Source organism: Rattus norvegicus, chromosome X (assembly GCF_021556685.1).
Source record: "Rattus norvegicus strain SHRSP/BbbUtx chromosome X, alternate assembly SHRSP_T2T, whole genome shotgun sequence".
NCBI lineage: Eukaryota > Metazoa > Chordata > Mammalia > Rodentia > Muridae > Rattus > Rattus norvegicus.
In genome coordinates this window covers 147,217,430-147,236,035 of record NC_141554.1, presented here as the reverse complement: position 1 = coordinate 147,236,035, position 18,606 = coordinate 147,217,430, and the positions used below count along the sequence as shown (strand labels likewise).

At 41.5% G+C, this 18,606-nt stretch overlaps 1 protein-coding gene across 1 annotated transcript in view; it reads right to left on the bottom strand.

The window, feature by feature from the left end:
• Window positions 1–10,337: 10,337 nt before the first annotated feature.
• F9 (coagulation factor IX) overlaps window positions 10,338–18,606 on the bottom strand; it is a 42,689-nt gene continuing 34,420 nt past the window's right edge. Inside the window, 2 exon segments of the mRNA NM_031540.1 lie at window positions 10,338–12,237; window positions 12,574–12,688. Coding sequence (NP_113728.1) covers window positions 11,690–12,237; window positions 12,574–12,688 — 663 coding nt within the window. The 3' untranslated portion in view covers window positions 10,338–11,689.

Genomic DNA, 18,606 nt, shown 5'->3' with positions numbered 1-18,606 from the left:
TTGGTTAAGTGTTGGAAAAGTCTTTGTTCAAATCTGACTGATTTGCAATTAAAGCAGTTTCTGGCCTTGGGTAGCCAAATAAAAAGTCCATTTCCATAGTAAGTCTGGAAAGCACCTAGCTACTTACATGTGTTAGATTTATCACTTGCTTTTGGGCCAGTTGGTTGGGAATGGCTGACTTGACAATCTCTTTGTATTTCACCTAACAGGTAGAATTTGCATCTTAAGGTAAAGGGTGGAACAACGGCTGATAACATTGGCTTGATTAAATTTTCCTTTTTGAAACATTTTGTTTGTGATCCATCACAATGTAAATACCTTTTTGTTGCCTTTATTTTGAGCTCCTGAGGAAGTACCATCAGTGAATTAGTAAATTCGTATTTAATTCATCTCCAGATATTATTTCCTAAGAAATAAAATGCGTATTCAAGTTATTTTGGGTTGGCTGAGGAGTAAATGTTATTGTTGAGATTTCCAAAACAATGCATTCTTCTTACAATATAGAATACATAAATGTTAGAGAGGGAACTAACTGGGTGGTAATATTCTACTAGAAGCAAAGACATTCAGAGTTAATTTTGAAAAAGATGAGTGAGAAGAAATACTCCACTTGAAGAGAAATTAGGTTTGTGGTTTTTGTCAGGGTTTAGGAAGAAATCAATCCTGTATGCCATGAATCTCTGGAGAAAGTGCCTATTACTAGTAAGTACAAAAATACAGAAGCCTTCTTCCTTCAGGGCAGCGAACTCTACAGTCAAGTGAGCAACCACACAGCAAACAAGTCATTTTTATTATATGGCAGTGACTTTGGGACAGTCACCTTGGAAGGGGTCTTATGGGATAAAATATGTAGAAAACAAACAGTATTAAAGCCAAAATTTAACTTATTTATAGTGTCTAAAAGTAAATCGATAGAACTAGCAGACAACCAGATGTTTTACTTTTCTTTTAAAAATGTTAACACATTTTAGGTGTCAGTGTGTAGGTCAGCAGTACAAGAACCAAGGTTTAATCTCTAGCGCCAGTGCGGGAAAATAAAAAGAAAACAATTTATTCCTTTCTAATTCAAAATTCATTGTTTGTTAAGTCACATAGATTACTCAAAGCTCCCATTTCCCCACCTGCTGCTGTTTGAGCCCTTGATTTCTCATATGTATAAATAAACACATTAAATGCTGAGGCAATTTTTTACCTTATTTCTACTGAATAGGACTCATGATGTACACCGAGCAGCAGTGGTTGGACTTTGTAAAGATAAGCTCCTTAAGCTAACGGGAAGATGCCTGAAACCCAGAGCAGCCGGAAGCCTCAGAGCACAGTAGGAAGAGAACAATTCAGAGCCTGGAAGAACACAGGAGTCTGGGTTCCTGGGTTAGTAGCTTGTAGCACAGTCTGAATGCATCTTTTCAGATGGCAAGTTACGAGGAACCAAATTATAAGTAGGAAAGTAACTTACTAGGCTGTGCTTTTTCAGACATAATAGACGTGACTTAGAAACAAAACAGAAAAGTCCTAATGATATCTAATAATGTCTTTCTTGAATATTGAAAAGATATGAGTAGATCTGTATATATCCAGCTACAGTGGTTTCAAAACACCTGGATCTGATACAAAATAGATGTTTTAATCTATCAGTAGCCAAAAATATGTGTGTATTCTTTAAAATACCAAGTGTTGTGAAGGGCATGAAGACAGCTCTGTGTCATCCTGCCATTGGGAGCATGAGTTGGTTTGAGTCTTTAGTGAGTTGTTTGCTCATCTCAAGTGGCACTAAAGGGTGTGCACTAAGGCTTAGTGAGTTCTCTTGTGGACATGTACCCACACAGTTAACAGCATAGCTTTATTAACATTGCTTGGTAGATTGAAAAACCATTGGAAATAACAAAAAACAAGCGGGTAATCAGATAACTATATTATGGAATATGATACAATAAAATCTCTACAGAAATGAAAACAGACGACCTAGGGCCACACATGGTATCACTGATTAATAACATCTTGCATGAAAAATGTAAAGTAGAAACAATATGATTGCATTTGTATAAAATTATGAAAGATAAACTATGCAAATGCTATTTGAATGCATAACTTCGAGTAAAAGGATGTGATTCAGGATAATGAACAGAAAATTAAGAATGGTAAAGGGAAAGAGGCAGACACCAGTACCAGAGTTCACGTTCCTCTTTGTACAGTTTTATGTCACTAATACTTTCCTATGAGAAATCCCCTGCTCTCTTCTAGTACTAGCAAGGTGCAATAAAACATCTCCTCCCATGATGAATGAAATTGCATGTAGCTTACCTCCCATATGTCCCTGTGGGTTTTATTTATTTATTCATTTATTTATCTATTTTTTGTTGTTGATATCTTACCTACTCAAGGAAAATTGGACAAGATCTTTGTCTCACAGTTTTATACTATAAACAAATATATTTGCATGGGGGAAAGTTATCATAAAATAAATCTTTTTTTTCATGAAATTCACAGGCAAATGGATGGAGCTTGAAAATAACATCCTGAGTGAGGTAACCCAGTCACAAAAGAACACACATGGTATGTACTCACTGATAAGTGGATATTAGGCAAAAAGCTTGGAATACCCAAGATACAATCCACAGACCACAGGAAAGCCAAGAAGAAAGATCACACCAAATGTAGATTCTTCAGTCCTACTCAGAGGTGGAAGAAAATAATCTCCAGGAAGTAGAGGGAGAAAGGAATCCGGGAGGGAGAGAGGAGGGGGAGGGTAAAGGGGGGCAGTTTAGATATAGGAAGAGATGTGGGAGAAGTACAGAGGGTCAGGAATTTGAAGGTAAGTGTGTAGCAGTGGAGGAGAGGGAAGTGGGGGTAGCCACTAGAAAGTCCCAGATGCCAGGGATACCCAACAAAGGGGAGATAGAACCTCTTACAGAGACCGTATCCAGTGGATAGGCATGGCCCCTGGTTGACAGGTGGGGCTACCCACCCACCCACCTCAAAAATAATAATCCAAAATCCCTCCTGTCAAAAAGAAATGCAATGACAAAGAGTGGAGCAGAGACTGAAGGAAAGGCCATCCAGAGACTGCCCCACCTAAGGATCCATCCCATCTGCAGCAACCAAACCCAGACACTATTGCTGATGCCAAGAAGTGCTTGCTGACAGGAGTCTGGTATAACTGTCCTCTGAGAGGCTCTGCCAGAACCTAACCACTACAGATGTTGATGTACACAGTCAAACATTGGACTGATGCGGGAACCCTAATGGGGAAGTTAAGGCAAGGACTGTAGGAGCTGTAGGGGTTTGCAACCTCATAGAAAGAACAACATCAACCAACTAGACCCCCACCCCAAAGCTCCCAGGGACTAAACCACCAACCAAAGAGTACATACACATGGGGTACCCATGGCTCCAGCAGGATATGTAGCAGAGGATTGCCTCATCTGGCATCACTGGGAGTGGAGCCCCTTGGACCTGTGAAGGCTTTATGACCCAGGATAGGGGAATGCTAGGCCAGTGAGGCAGGAGCAGTGAGTGGGGGGTGTGGTGGGGGAGCACCCTCATAGAGGCAGGGGAAGGGAGGGGGAAATAGGGGGCTTGTGGAGGGGAAACTGGGAAGACTGGGAAGGGGGGTAACATTTGAAATATAAATAAATAAAGTAACCAATAAAAATGTGAAAAAAAAGTGAGAGTCTAAACTAAGAATGCAGTAACTCTAAGAAACTTGGTGCACTTTTGCTAGATAAATAAACTAATGTTAGGTATGAAATGGAAGGAAAAGCAAAGATTATCAACCACACTCCTGTGTAAAATTCCCAAGTATCTAAAGTAGGAACGATATATTTATGTTAAACACAAAAGCAATAAATAAGCCAGGAACTGGAGAGAGGGTTATGAACACAGGCTGCAGGGACAGCCCCAGTGTTGAGAGGGGAAAATGGACACTGGCTCCCATCCATGACCGAGAAACTAGCACCAATTGCTAGCCACTCACTCACAAAGGAGAGTTCCTTTGAGTATACAAATGAGATGCAAGGGCAGTCATGCCGGGTGGTAGATGGGCACACAATGAGCTAAATGACTTTGTTTTCAACTCTACTGTTTTTTGTTTATTTGTACATTATGGCTTCTCCTCTTGTATTTTTTGTGTTTTTGTTTGTTTTGTGTGTGTGTGTGTGTGTGTGTGTGTGTGTGTGTGTTTTATTCATTTTCTTATGGTTTGTTTTTAAATTTTCATTTGACTGTATTACACAGAGAGAGGGGGAGGGCATGGAGTTGGGTGGGTGGAGAGGTGGAGAGAGTTTTGGAGGAGATGAGGGAGAGGAAGCCATGATCCGACTATACACTGGCTGCTCTTTCAGAGGACCTGAGCTTGGTCTCCAGCACCTACATGGCAGCTTACGATTGGGCATTACTCCACTTGTAGGGGATCTGAGTTCTCTTCTTGTCTCCACACACTAGGCAAATAAACAGTACACATACAGGAAGGCTTGTATACATGAAATAAATAAGCAGATGTAAAGGAGACAATATATCTATATAGATGAGGCAAAACAATTACCTACATAAAATAAAATAAATCTAAAAAAATGAAAGAACAACACCAATACCAACTCCACTATGCTGTAGATAGGGAGACAGATACAGTAGCTGACTTTCTTCATCCATCTCTTGATGGACCTAAGGCGTTATCACTGGCGCATAGGTAATGTGAAACAATTAGCAGAGAGGACTAGTTAGAGCCCTTGCCTCTTGTTTGCTGTTACCATGAGTTACTTTCTGGACCTTCAAGTTCCACAGCCCTCTCTCAGCAGTGCTTCCTCCCCTCAGCGGGTAGCTCTTCACTATTCCAGCTTAGGCTTTTGGATCCAGGGCTTCAGAGCTTAGTTTTCTTTGCAACTTTGTCTTTCCTAGAATATGTACTCAAAAGACCGAATAACGAGGTTTAACATTTTCAGACAAGCTGTTATTCTTCGACACAAGGACTTCATTTGAGCCGACAGGCCTCCTTTCTGTTTTCATGTCTGTGTTGTCTTCTTTATGCTCTGTTTTCAGACCTAGATGACTAAGCTTAAAATTAGAAGCTCTGGGGCTGGGAAGGATGGACCAGTGGTTAAGGGCACCACCTCATAGCTCACAGCCATATGTAGCTCATTTCTAGAATATCTGATGCTTTCTTCTAGCCTCCAAAGAAACCAGTCATGCACTGCATGCACATGGTACATGAACATAGGTTAAAACACCTATATACATAAAATAAAAATAAATAAATCTTTGAACCTTTAATAAATTGTTAAATCTTGAACTCTTGATTATTTGATTCATAAAAATGTAAAAATTGAGGAACAGATATTGCTCTAGTATAGGAGATCTGGTGTCCTCTTCTGACCTCCACAGGTACCAGGCATCATACATACAGACATAATGTAGTCAACACACACACACACACACACACACACACACACACACACACACACACACACACAGAGAGAGAGAGAGAGAGAGAGAGAGAGAGAATAAAACAAATACAGTAACTTTAAAAAGGGAACACTTTAGACAAAAATAAATTTAACACCATTTATTTGAGTGACGAACATCTGCAGAATGGGGTCTTCCTTAGACCCAGCATCATTTCTTTGAGAGCTCTACAGCAGTGTGAGCAATGAGCCATGATAACTGAACAAAGGAATGCAGCAAATAACTTAAATGCTAGTTGGTGGCTCTGATTAGTACCATCTCTAGTTTTCTTCCCCGTTCACATTAGGCTTTAGGTACTAATGAGGAAACCTCAATCTAGTAGCTTCCCAAGTATTTTTAAACAATTTTTAATTAATTCTTCGAGAGTTTCATCCAATGTATTTTGATCATATTTGTCCACCTTGCCGAACTCCTCCCAAATCCATCCCTACCTCTCTACTCATCCAACCTCCCATGTTCTTCTTTTTAAAAACATTGAGTGTACTTGGTGCTGCAGAAAGAGTGCTGGGTTTTGAGTCTGCCCTAGAAAGGGGTCAAGCTATCAGGTGGTCTTATCCCTAGAGAAAACCTACTTTCTGTCTCCTAGATAGTATCAGTTTCCAGTAGGTCCTTTGCCAGAGGTGGGTTTTGAGCCCTCCTCCCCCTCTCCATGCCACAGTTTTTGTCTGCCTGGAGCTTGTATAGGTCTTGTGTGTACTCTTACACTCTTTGTGAGTTCTTATGTACAACACCTTGCTCTGTTGGGCCTGCTCACCAGGGAGCAGCACTGCTGGGCATATTGACTATTTCCCTTCACAGAAGAAAGGGATGGGGAGGGTCATGGGACCTTCAACTGAGTATCCAGTTAGTCTTTCCAACAAGCTGTGGGCAAATACACACACACACACACACACACACACACACACACACACACACACACACACACACCTGGGGATGGCTGAGAGGAGGGGATTCATCTACACATCTCTGGGGAAGCCATTATCTCTGATGAGTGCACACGTTCCAGAGTGACTGCATTAAGATCACCTAATCTCTTGCCCATAGCTCCTCACTCATTGCTCTCTGTAAGCAAACCAAATAACCTCACTGGTTCCTCTGGGTGAACTTTTGTTTCAAAACTTACTTCTTGTCAGGACTTTAGGAGGTTTAGTCATTATTTCTCTCCTTTCCAGGGAGCAATTTTCGTAGTAAGCCTCTGTCTTAGTCAGAGTTCGTATTCCTGCACAAACATTATGACCAAGAAGCAAGTTGGGGAGGAAAGGGTTTATTCAGCTTACACTTCCACATTGCTGTTCATCACCAAAGGAAGTCAGAACTGGAACTCAAGCAGGTCAGGAAGCAGGAGCTGAAGCAGAGGCCACGGAGGGATGTTTCTTACTGCCTTGCTTCCACTGGCTTGCTCAGCTTGTTTTCTTATAGAAACCCAAGACTACCAGCCCAGGGACAGCACCACCCACCATGGGCTGGGCTCCCTTAACCACTAGTTTAGAAAATGCCTTACAGCTGGATCTCATGGAGGCATTTCCTCAAGGGAGGCTCCTTTCTCTGTGATAGCTACAGCTTGTGTCAAGTAGACACACAGAACCAGTCAGTACAGCCTCATAAAAATGTGTGTTTAATTTTTTAATAGAGTTAAAGAAGAAAATATTTTTATGTACAGAGGGATGTTTATTAAAATGTGTGCTAAGTGTGGGTCTTTTTTTTTAATCCTAATGAGTTCAGCAAGCAAATTATATCAAAGGGACAGATCTGCCATCACTCTAAAAGTTTAAGATTTACTGTAAATTCACATGACTTTATAGATTGGGAAATTTAAGTTTCACATTGCACTGAAGCTCCTTTAATTTTTCAAAATTATGTTTATTTGGGAAGATTTGTGTTCATGCCATGGTGTGTGTGTAGAGGTTGAATTGTGGGAGTTGGTCCTCTCCTTCCACCATGTTGGTTTTGGGGATGGAATTCCGGTGGTCAGGCTGGGCAGCAGTTGCCTTTATTCAGTCAGCCATCTTGCTGCCAGTGAAGCAACTTTTTGAATACAATTGTTTAGAAGCAGGAATGTCCCTTATTCTGTCACCTACTTCTCACCCAAAAGGGTTGCTTTGAACTACAGTGAGCCAATTGGGCCAGATTTAAAGAGCTCTACCTTAGTCTGTGAGGTGTAGAGAAAGTATCTTGACCCCATTTCAGTTACTGTTGTTTCTTTGTAGATTTTAGAATGAATGAGTCTGCCCCCTTTACCTTTATTAGAAGTCATGATTAACTAAAACCTCCAAAGGACAGGATGAAAAAAGTCTGCTTGAAACTGTGGGAGGAAAGGAGGAGACAGATCTATGGATGTGGAATGGTTGGAAAGAATGTGTTCCCAGGGTTCCCACAGTCTTTTTTTCCCCTGCTACAAATTCTTCAACAGCCTCTAAGGTTTACAGAGCACTTTAGATGTTTGTGGCTATAACTGAGATTTGTACATGGCATAAACCTCACATTGAAAAAGAGTGCACTCTAATTTCTGATTGCTTTCCCCAGACAGGCCTGTCAGCAGCTGTAATGTTTTCCTGGCGTGCAGAGTTGTGCCACATGGTTAGACTCCTAGTTCCCGTGGGCCTTTGAAGACCTCCTTAAGCCCTACAACAGCTACTGCAGTAGCCTGCATTCTGCTGGTGGTGCACAGGTCTTCCCCAGCATGGTTGCAAAGAAGAAAATATTATGCTGCTGGAGTGGTTGTGTGCCAGATGACACCGAGCAGCATCCTTTACAAGTCAAATGTCACATCTGGAAGGCCTGGTGCTCACAGTTGGGATAAAGGCCAGACACTAGTACTGACGGTTTATTATCCATGTGTTTACTGAGTGCCTGCTATGAGCCACACACTCCTGCTCCAGTTTATTTGGCTGCCACTCTGCCTTCTAGGCTACCTGCAGCTCTTGATTTTATCATGTGTTTTCCACTCAAAGGACTATTCATCAGAATGAGGCAGCTTTCACTCCCAGACATTTTGAATATATTTCCGTCAATGCAGATAGCCCTGGCTGCTTTAAAAAGATGGACAGTGGCAAGGACACACTCTAGTTGAAAGTGCTGTGCTCACAGTGTAGGGTTGGAGATCTCAGCTTCCTTCTGAGCTCTGTCATTGTGTTACCTGGGCCAGGCTTCTCTTGACCTCTGCATCCTCATTTGTAAAAGGGCAATGGACTGGATGGTGTTTAGTGGGCCTTGCATCTTTGATAATCTTAGGCTAAAATTATGAAGAGTTTATAAGGAGGCTGTTTGTAAATGGTTGTGTTCAGGAGAGTACCCTTTCTTTTCCCCTTGGCAGAGAAAATCAGACCACTCTCTGACACCATAAAGCAACTACTATTCCAAAGAACTAAAAGCACTCAGATTTCAACATCAAGGTATTATTACACTTTCCTTCACTCAGCAAGAATTCTATTTTATTCTGTCACTTCCAGTATTATACCAGCATATTTCAGCCTGTTTAGGTTAAGTAGCTACAACAATTTAGAATGTACTAATGGCTAATGCATTCAGTGACTGCAAGCGCAGTAAGCAAAATCCAGTGAGGCCTTGGCTCTGATACTACTGGCTCATAGGTGTGCTTAAAGGCCTCCATGTTTACTAGTGGCAACATGTCACAGATGGCTCAGAATGGATTCAGTCATTTTTAAACTCATAGGAGAAAGGGTAATTATGGCTCAGAGGCTGAGAAGCTTAGAAGTTTCTCTCTGTGCCACAGGGAAGGCTAATGGTTTGAAGGGTGAGGGCAGTTCACCATTGCTGCTTTTGTAAGAGGTTGTCTCCATGACAACATGATCAGTAACTTTTTTTTCCAACCGAGCACTGGGGTCATAGAGCTTTAGTTATTCAGATTTGAAGTAAGACGCTTCATGCATGAACTAGCTTTCTCCTTAAATGCAGACTTGTCACTTAGAGTGGCTAATCTCACTTCATCTCCTTTAGCCAAAGATAACAGAACTTATTGCTCTGGTTTGTTTCTGAGGCTTCAATTTCAGGAACATTTTTTTCTTTTCTTTTTTTTTTTTATTAACTTGAGTATTTCTTATTTACATTTCGAGTGTTATTTCCTTTCCCAGTTTCCGGGCCAACAGGAACATTTTTAAATGTAAGTATGGTCCCTTTTCAGGATGCTCAATTGCTATTCTGAAACAAACATGAACTCCAACTCACCTAACCTAAAAAATAAGTATTTTTATTCGTGTGTGTGTGTGTGTGTGTGTGTGTGTGTGTGTCCCTGCTTGTCTGTATGTGCACCACCTCATGTGCAGAAATGGAGGTCAGATGGGAGCATCAAAACTCCTGCAGTTACAAATGGCTGTGAGCCTGCTGATACGGAGCTGGAAATTGGACCTGGGTCATTGACAAGAAGCAAGTGCTACAGCCAATGCTTTTAACTGCTGAGCCATCTTTCTAGTTCCAGCTAACATTTATTGAGCAATTGCTATTTCATAGTGTAGTAGGCTCTGATGATATACAGACATTTTTGTAAAATTTTCCAAATCAAAACATATGTACTCAGCATTTTTTTGGTGGCATTACACAGGGGACCTCTCTGAGTATTTGTTGAAAGGGGGAATGAAGAATAAAAACCTCTGTATTCTTAACATCAAAGGTCTTCCAATAGTGTCTCCTTAGAATCTCTCATTATACAATGGAGATGCTAATTCCTCAAATGGGTTGTGAGTTATCCAAGGCCATAAGCACAGTCAGAGCAGTGAAGATTTGGGGCATTGCTCCCTGCATGAAGTTTTGGGACATAAGAGTATAAATTCAGAGTCACAGCTCATCAGACACATTCTTTTCAGGGATTTGTTAATTGTCTTCTTCAGGATCCCCTCTAAATGATTTAACCAGAAACAGTTGGAGCAATTTGGATAGATGTTTATTGATACTTTTTGCAAGACAAAAGAGGCAGTAAGTAGTGGAACGTTAATAGAGTCAGCAGTAATAAAGTAGGATATTGTATGGTGGGGACAGGTGACAGTGACAAGGGGTTCAAACGATTTATACATCATTAAGTGTGAGGTGACTGGGTCAATTCCAAACAAGTTCATACAAAGATCCAGAAAAGTATTAAAATGCCAGTTCATCAAATCACAGATGAAAAATGGGTCAGGTGGTCAGCACCCCTCTAGAAAATTCAGCATAACAATGTTAATTATGATAACACAGTTCACTGGGGAGCAGAAAACCAGAACTGGGCAATTCAGTTCGCCATTTACTCTTGCATCCTGGGGCCTGCTGTGAGAGACGACTTAGGGTGGTTGGCACTGGAGAAAGCCGAAGATAAACCGTTGAAGTGTTTCTAGAAAGCTCAGCTGGTTCGAGGTTCAAAACTGGCTGAAACAGTTTTAAAAGTAATTTTGCATATGTTTTCCCAACTCCTTTTCCAGTAACTTTATGTTAATAGCCCGAAATCTATCAAGGTAAAGGTATTTACTTCAGAGAAATAAGTGGTTGTTACAAGTAAGATTAGTGGTGTTTATATATATATACCAATATGACTAAATTAATCATTCTTTCTCTCCTTCCTTCTTCCTTCCTTCCTTCTTCCTTCCTTCCTTCCTCCCTGCCCCTCTCTTTCTTTTTTCTTTCAAGACAGGATTTCTCTGTACTCCTGACTGTCCTGGAACTCACACCTCTTCCTCTTTCAAAGCTGATGGAGAACTAGAGGGTGAGAATGATGGACGGGACAGTGATTTGTGGATTGGGAGTTGAAAAAGATACAGGATTCGGGAAAATCAAGAGAGGAAGTCATGCTTTTGATGAGTTTTAATGTATCAGTTGTTCCTGTTTTCTTCTGGCCTTAAACGAGCTAAAGATTCTGGACAGAAAACCAATAAATTTGAGAGAGGTGAGGAAGATCTAAAATATGAACTGATACCAAGGAGGGAGAATTGGGTACATCTCTACATCAAGAACCATCATGTCTTATGGGCAACATGGGGAGCTACACTTTCTAATTTTAAAATTTTAATAAGGACTGGGCTTGCAGAACTGGTTAATCTCTTACTAAAGTATTTCTTTAGCGATTATATTTGCTAACCTACTTAATCTAATACAATATAGATCCTACATGGGCTTGTCCCCTGCACAGAGAAAAATCAGTATTTATAGAGCATATGTATTGAAGTTTAGCAAACAGTGCAAAGACTAGTTTGCAAAGGAATCATCCATGTTCAATCCCAGCGAATTGCCTTTGGAATTAGGTTTTTCATTAAGTTAGCTTTGTTTTTTCCTTAATCCAGTTGACATACCTGGAAACCTTAGTATATATTCCATATTTGCCTTTCATTGCACATTCTTCACCCCAGCTAATAATGCCAGTTAAGAAACTTGTCCCTTCTACTTCAGTAACATGGGGTCCCCCACTATCTCCTTCACATGAATCTTTGCCTCCTTCACGGTAACCTGCACAGAACATGTTGTTATAGATGCTGAATTTTGTGGACCTAAGGCATGTGGCTCGGTCAACCAGTGGAACTCTAAGGTACTGAAGAATGGAAGCCTGTCTCCCTTTGTTGAAGACTTTCCCCCAGCCACTCACATAACCAGAACCAAACTTGAGGAAGATATTTGTATATTCCTTATTGGCAACACAGATAGGTGTTACATAGCTGTTTAGTATTAAAGGTTTATCCAGTTCCAGCAAGGCAATGTCATGACTATACTTATTAATAGTTGCATTGTACTGGTGATGAGGGATAGTTCGAATCACATTTCTCCTTTGTTCTGTGTCTTCCTTCTCATCAATATTATGTTCACCTGTTGAAAACAAATCTTGTAGTTTATAGTCTTCTACATAAATGCATTTCACATGGTCCCCAGTCTGTTTGGCTTCGCTGATCATTAGCAACCAAGTCTCAATGATTTAATATAGTGGGTGGGGAAGTTGATACACAAAATAAATCATTTTACTATGCTTTATGTTTTCACAAGAAGAATTATGGGGCTTGGAAGGTGGAATAAGTTAGGATTTGGAATTATGGCCCCTCTCCCATTTGCCCACTTTGCTCAGTAACAATCCTGTTGGACATTTATACAATACGATATGTCCACCATTCATCAAACATTGCCAATGATTATGTATGTTTTACTTACCAGCAACAACCTCAATTTTATCACCAGGTTTAAGACAGTGGGCAGCAGTTACAATCCATTTTTCATTAATGATGGCGCCTCCACAGAATGCCTCAATTTCACCATTTAGAATGACCTGTGGAAATCAAGTTAAGAAGATCACAGCACACAGTATTTGATCCAGAGAAAAATGGCTCTACATGCAATTTACAGGGGTGGGGAAAAGTTGACTTCCCGGTGCTGGATGAAGTAAAGGATTTCTGGACAGTGTCAGCACTGCAGATGAATTAGTGTTCCTGGAGCCCAAACTGAACTGTTGTTTCTGTAATGATCTGGAAGTGAATACAGAATGAGAGGCGGCATGGTGAAGATGGTGCTCTAGTCGAGGTGAAGCTGAGGAGTGGGGTTTTTGGGTGTGTGATGCGGAACCCTTGCATTCCTTTCCCATGAGCTCTAGAGTCTGCTGACATAAGTTATTGAGGGAGATACCGTGGATGTGGGAGGAAATACTAACTACCAAGGATGAGTGATTACTATGAAGTCTCTGGCCCTGTATGAGGACATCTCTTTGCTACTTGCCACTTGAAAGAGAAAAATGACCATTTTTTCCACTGTTTCAAGCCCTATGCAAATTAGAATATTATGAAATGAGGCCTAAGGACTCCACAGGAGCTGGGTTTATTAGTACCTATGTGCCGATCACAGCAGGACCCACATATCCATCTCCCCTAACCATAGCCAGCTTCCTAAGACTGGAAGTGTAAGATATCCTCGCTCTAAGAAGGCTGCTTTGCTGTACTTGATTTTTATATAATGTGGACAAGCGTATTTGGTGTGTGGCATTAAACATGAACATTATAGATAAGAGGATAATTTATTTTTTGTCTATATTTACATCATAATCAAAGAAGACTAACAACATTTTTACTAAATCATCTCAGGAGAATTTCAGTTTTGATATAAACATAGATCTTCTTGATCCATATTTTCCGAGATAAAGCTGAGAAATGTGGACACTAGAGGGCACACTCAGTATTCAGTAAACTGTGCAGTAGCCCACTAGCCTCTGAGCTGATGCCCTTCGCCTGAGTTGTAAGTAATCCGCTCCTAAACGAGACAAAGGGGGCTGGCTGTTGGTCCCTTTGAGTATGGGGCAGAGATGGTCCTTTTGAAGGTTGCTCTGGGCCTGAATTCAACTTACTGAGCAGCTCCTCTGTCCTGGACACTGAAGCACTAGTTTTGTAAGTAGAGTCCTAAGGGACTCACCCAATTGTTACAGGTCTTTTGCTTTCTTTCGCACACTTAGTCTCTCGCGTTCTTTTTAGATATTGTTTTATATTTCAAAAATGGCAAAAATACAGAAAAGTTAAGGTTTAAAGAGACATACCCACTCATGCTACTGAGCTGGCACAGAGGGTTAAAGTGCTTACTACCAAGCCCCATGACCTTCGTTTAATCTCTGGAACTCACAGAGAAGAAAGAGAGAACTGATTCCTGCAAGTTGGCCTCTTGCATGCCACATGTGTGCTGTGGCATGTAGACACACACACACACACACACACACACACACACACACACACACACTGTCTTCCTGGCTCCAGTACTTATGCTCCTGAGCATTCAGAATCTCTCACAGATGGCCTGAGAACCAACTGTGGTAGAATGGTCTGAGTTTCTTATAAAAACAGATTTGGGGGTTCATAGAGACTTGATGAGAACATTTTGTGGGTAGGACTAGAGAAAATGGAACTTCAGAATATTTTTATTGTTTTCACAATTATGTTTGAGAAGTGTTACATGGCTAGTGAATCCAAATTCTCATGGCTGGGTAATCTTTATGTTTTATAAATGTTTACTCCAGATGGAAACATACTTTATAGGTTCAATGGGAAATAATATCTGAGGCCCCTTGTTCTAAAAGCCAGGATATAAGTGGTGTTGAAGATACTGAAAGAGAAAACATTCCGCTTTCTTCTAGGGCAGCTTTCAAGTTCCAATATTTTAAAGTCATCTGGTGCTATCTGCACTCTTTCTGGCATGGGGATGTTTGCTGGCTGACTGCAAGCCTTCACATGTGCCCAGGGGTTGTAGTCTGCAGCTCAGCACGGATAGTCTTGATATTCCACTGTTGGCTCCAGACACAGCTCCCCATACACTTTGCACCATCCCTGATTGGAGGGTGCATCACTCTTTCCTTGGTGGAGTATCACGGCCATCAAGGTGGAAAGGTGTTTCCAAAACAAACGCACTTCCGTGTGAGCATGTCTGGGACCCGGAGTCCCTCCCTTTGTGCATGTGCAGAAGGAGCAATATTCTCGGTTCAGAGATGCTATGTGATTACGTTCCCACCAACTGATGCAGAGTGCATGCACTTGGTCTCAATCTTTCCTCTGCCAACCCCAGAAGAAGGGAGAGCAGTACTGGCATTTGCGTTGGAGTGATGAGAGGAAGTTCTCCTGCGTACCATGGATTGGGGGATGGCAGTGGTCACTGGGCAAGTGTGGGGAGAGGTAGGTATTACAAAGTACCACAGGTAAGGGAGTGGGAGGTGGTAAAAAATGTGACCACAATAATCTAAGGTTCCGTGTCCTCAGCATATGTTCTATTGTTTCAGTAGACTTCCATTACAAGTACAAATACAAAATACTTCATCTTTGATATGCTATCCTTTTCCTTCTCAGCATACAGCACTGTCCAAGTGTACTGATCAAAAGATGAGGTGGGTCATCCTGATGCCAAATGATTTTTACCATCAAGTGAATTTGGGCAATATGATTCTAATACCACACGGTCCAGAATCCCACAATCCAACACACCTGTCTCTGGAAGTAAAATTAACATCCTACAGTGCAATGTTATTTCTCTTTTGGCTACTGTTATGGGATTACTGAACAGCTCCCAGCTTAGTGAGGGAGTTAGGTCAAGCTGAATGGCATCTACAGCCCCTGGGCACATAGACTAAAATGTATTCTACATGACTCTGCCAAAGGTTTGCTGCCTGGAGATTCTGCCGCTTTCCAGTAGATGACTGTGTCTTTTTAAGCCTGAAGAACATTCGTTGCCAATCCCTAATTGATGTTAGAAATTTTATCAAACACCTTTGCCAAGAAACAAGGACTAAGATATATTTGCAATTAAAATATTACAAATGCGTGGTTTTGGAGTGTTTGCTTGGCCATCTCAGGATCATAGCTATTTAAATATTAGCTACTTGGAAGACGAGCCATCTGCCCGGTGAAGGACAAATTCTTGTAAGACTTCAGAGAATGATGGGGAAAATAGGAAAGCATATGTTCTGAGCAAGACATCCAAGTTCTCATCTGTCAAATATTTTCTTTGTCATAGTCTAGTAGGGGCTTGCTTCTGTCTAACACCCTAGTCTCAGACACACCTCTATACACTAATAAAATACATACAATTTGTACTTCTGCTCTTCATGGCAATGGCAGCCCACGACAATAGCTTTTGTCTCATTGTTCTTGCTTTATACTTTAAACCCAGCCTAGCCTTTCCTGTGAGTTCCCTAAAACCACTGTTCTCCCTCACCATCTATTTCAGCTATCTAACAACACCATTCATTTCATATTTTCTATTATACAAATCAAGATACATGGTGTATTGTGCTGTACTGTGAAAGGTAGCCTGATCCTTGGTTGAGTTAAGGCTAGAAGCCCCAGAGATCTTGAAGGGGTGGTAGGAGCTTCACCTGCTCCCAAGCACCAGGCCCCTGTTACCATCTGCCACCCTCCACCATAAAGTTGTGGCCATCAATCATGTAAAACTAATGCCCCAAACCCCCCACATGTAGATGAGGCATCCCTAACATCTCAGATGTAGGGACAAGACAAAGATCTCCATTCTAATGAGGTACCTAGAGGTCCAGAGAGCAGCCAATAAGCTTTCCTTCCCAGAAATTTCTCCCTTAAAAGGTATTTAATCTCAGGCCCACCCTAAGAAGTGAGGTACGGTTTTACTTATCCACTTTCTACCAAGGCAATAAATGATTTGGAACCACTGACTGTCTCTTTTCATCAGGATCTGCCTTGGGGAGCCATGGAGAAGACCTTTGCCTACAGAGCTGCTGGCTAATCTCCAGCCACGACCACCACCAAGCTGCTGCCTACTGAGCCAAGGACAATCACTGTGGGATCAGCAGAAACTCCTCACCCTCAACCCTCACCCCCAGGCTAGACATAGCCCTCAGGCCCCCAACTCTGTTCTCAGCTTTTCCATGGCTCTCAGCTATGCCTGGCTGTCCCAGAGCCTGAGAATCTGTGGACCCCTGACCAGCTCCTGCTGTCCTGTGCCTCAGACTGTACTTTCCCACCCCAAGTAGTGCTTAGGAGCTCTCCTACAGCCTAGCACCAGCCCAGCTCAGCATGGGACAAGCACAGTCAAACTCCCCCCTGTTCTGCCTTCCCTGTGGCATGCCCTGTGTTGGGGTGGATGTAGGGCCTACAACCTTACAGTGAACTATTTGCTAGACCCACAAATGTTGCTTGCCAAATTCATGTCGGTATGTTATTTTGTTGAGCACAGGAATATTCCCTTTGCTCTGTAATAGTTAACTATAACCAATGATTACACTGGGCATTGAAATAAGCAACCCTGCAGGTTAATAGTCCAAATGTCATGTTCAAACTAGCTTTGTAGATGTAGGTGAGATTACACTTGCCATTTTTTTCTTCTAATTGGAATCTTATCATCTAAGCTAGGAATAATACAAGCTTGTCTTTTTTAAGTAAGACATTTTTTTTTGTTTGCTTTTGAGTCATGGTCTTACTATGTAGCCTAGCTGTCCTAGAAACCACTCCGTAGACCTCACTACCCTTGAACTCACAGATATCCACCTGCTTTTGCCACGTGAGTGGTGAGATTAAAGGTGTACATTACCACATGTGGATAAGTAACACATTTCTGTAGAATTATGATTGTCATATAAAAGAAAATATCTCTGGCTCATTTGTACTTGAAGTTCGTTGTCTACTGTGGAGTAGATCTGTGCAGATGCAGCATAAACAAAGGGCTCAGGTCACCTTAACCATAGCTTGGGGACCAAGCCAAGAAAAGTGGGGAATGGGGAAAAGGAAGATGCTTAAGGAGGATATTTATGCCAAGACTACAAAAATGATGAAAGTGCCTCTTTGAAAATGATCAGGCATTTATATAGGTCTACACAGATCTTAGCAGAAAACAAAAAAAACTTTACACATGGTCAAATGAACTGTGTATTAGCTGTTTCTATGGCAAAAAAACTAAATTGATGCTAACATGTCTATGTTGTTTCTTCAAACGTCTACTTTGGAGCTGTTGAGGAAGTGATCTAGTAATATAGGCCACATAGTTTGTGTTTCCCTCCCTCCAATATTCTAAAGCTTTTATTCTTTCCTACATAGCTGTTTAAGTTTTCTCAGTCAGCTAGATACAGTTTCTAAGAAAAACATATTTCTGTTAATATGTAGCATACTTGACTTTCTGATTTCCCATCTCACCCCCTGAAGAGCTCCTTCAGAATCCCTGCTTCTTTTCCAAAAAGCTCTGATCCCACTGCAGAGAACCTGAAGGAAACATTTCTGCTGCCTACTTTACACCTTTGGCCTGGGTGGAGGGGAGGAGTTTGAGACTGAACCAAGTAGCAGTGCAGCTCAGAACCCTTAGAGTTCCTGGGAAGTGATCCGGCCAGTCTGTCTAGACAGGTCACTTAGTCCCTGGCCACTAGCCAGGCAAATGAAGTGGAAGCTCTGGAATAAGTGAGAAAAGAGAGTGACAGTAGCCAGGCTCCTGAAATCCTCTAACCTGTGTCCATCAGTCTCTCACCTGATGCATAAACACTATGACTTTCACGCTAGTCCTGCTGCTCCAGGGGTCAGAAGAGCTCTGCCAGTTGATCATACCAAAACATTTGCTCAAACAAGGCTCCTGTAAAAGCTGACCACCCTAGAGTCAGAGATTTAAAAAGGGGTTCTTAATAAAGACCAGACTACCTGGCTACAGGTTTTGCCTGTAAGCCCACAAAGAAACAGATAAATATCTTTATATTTTCCATCTCCTGGG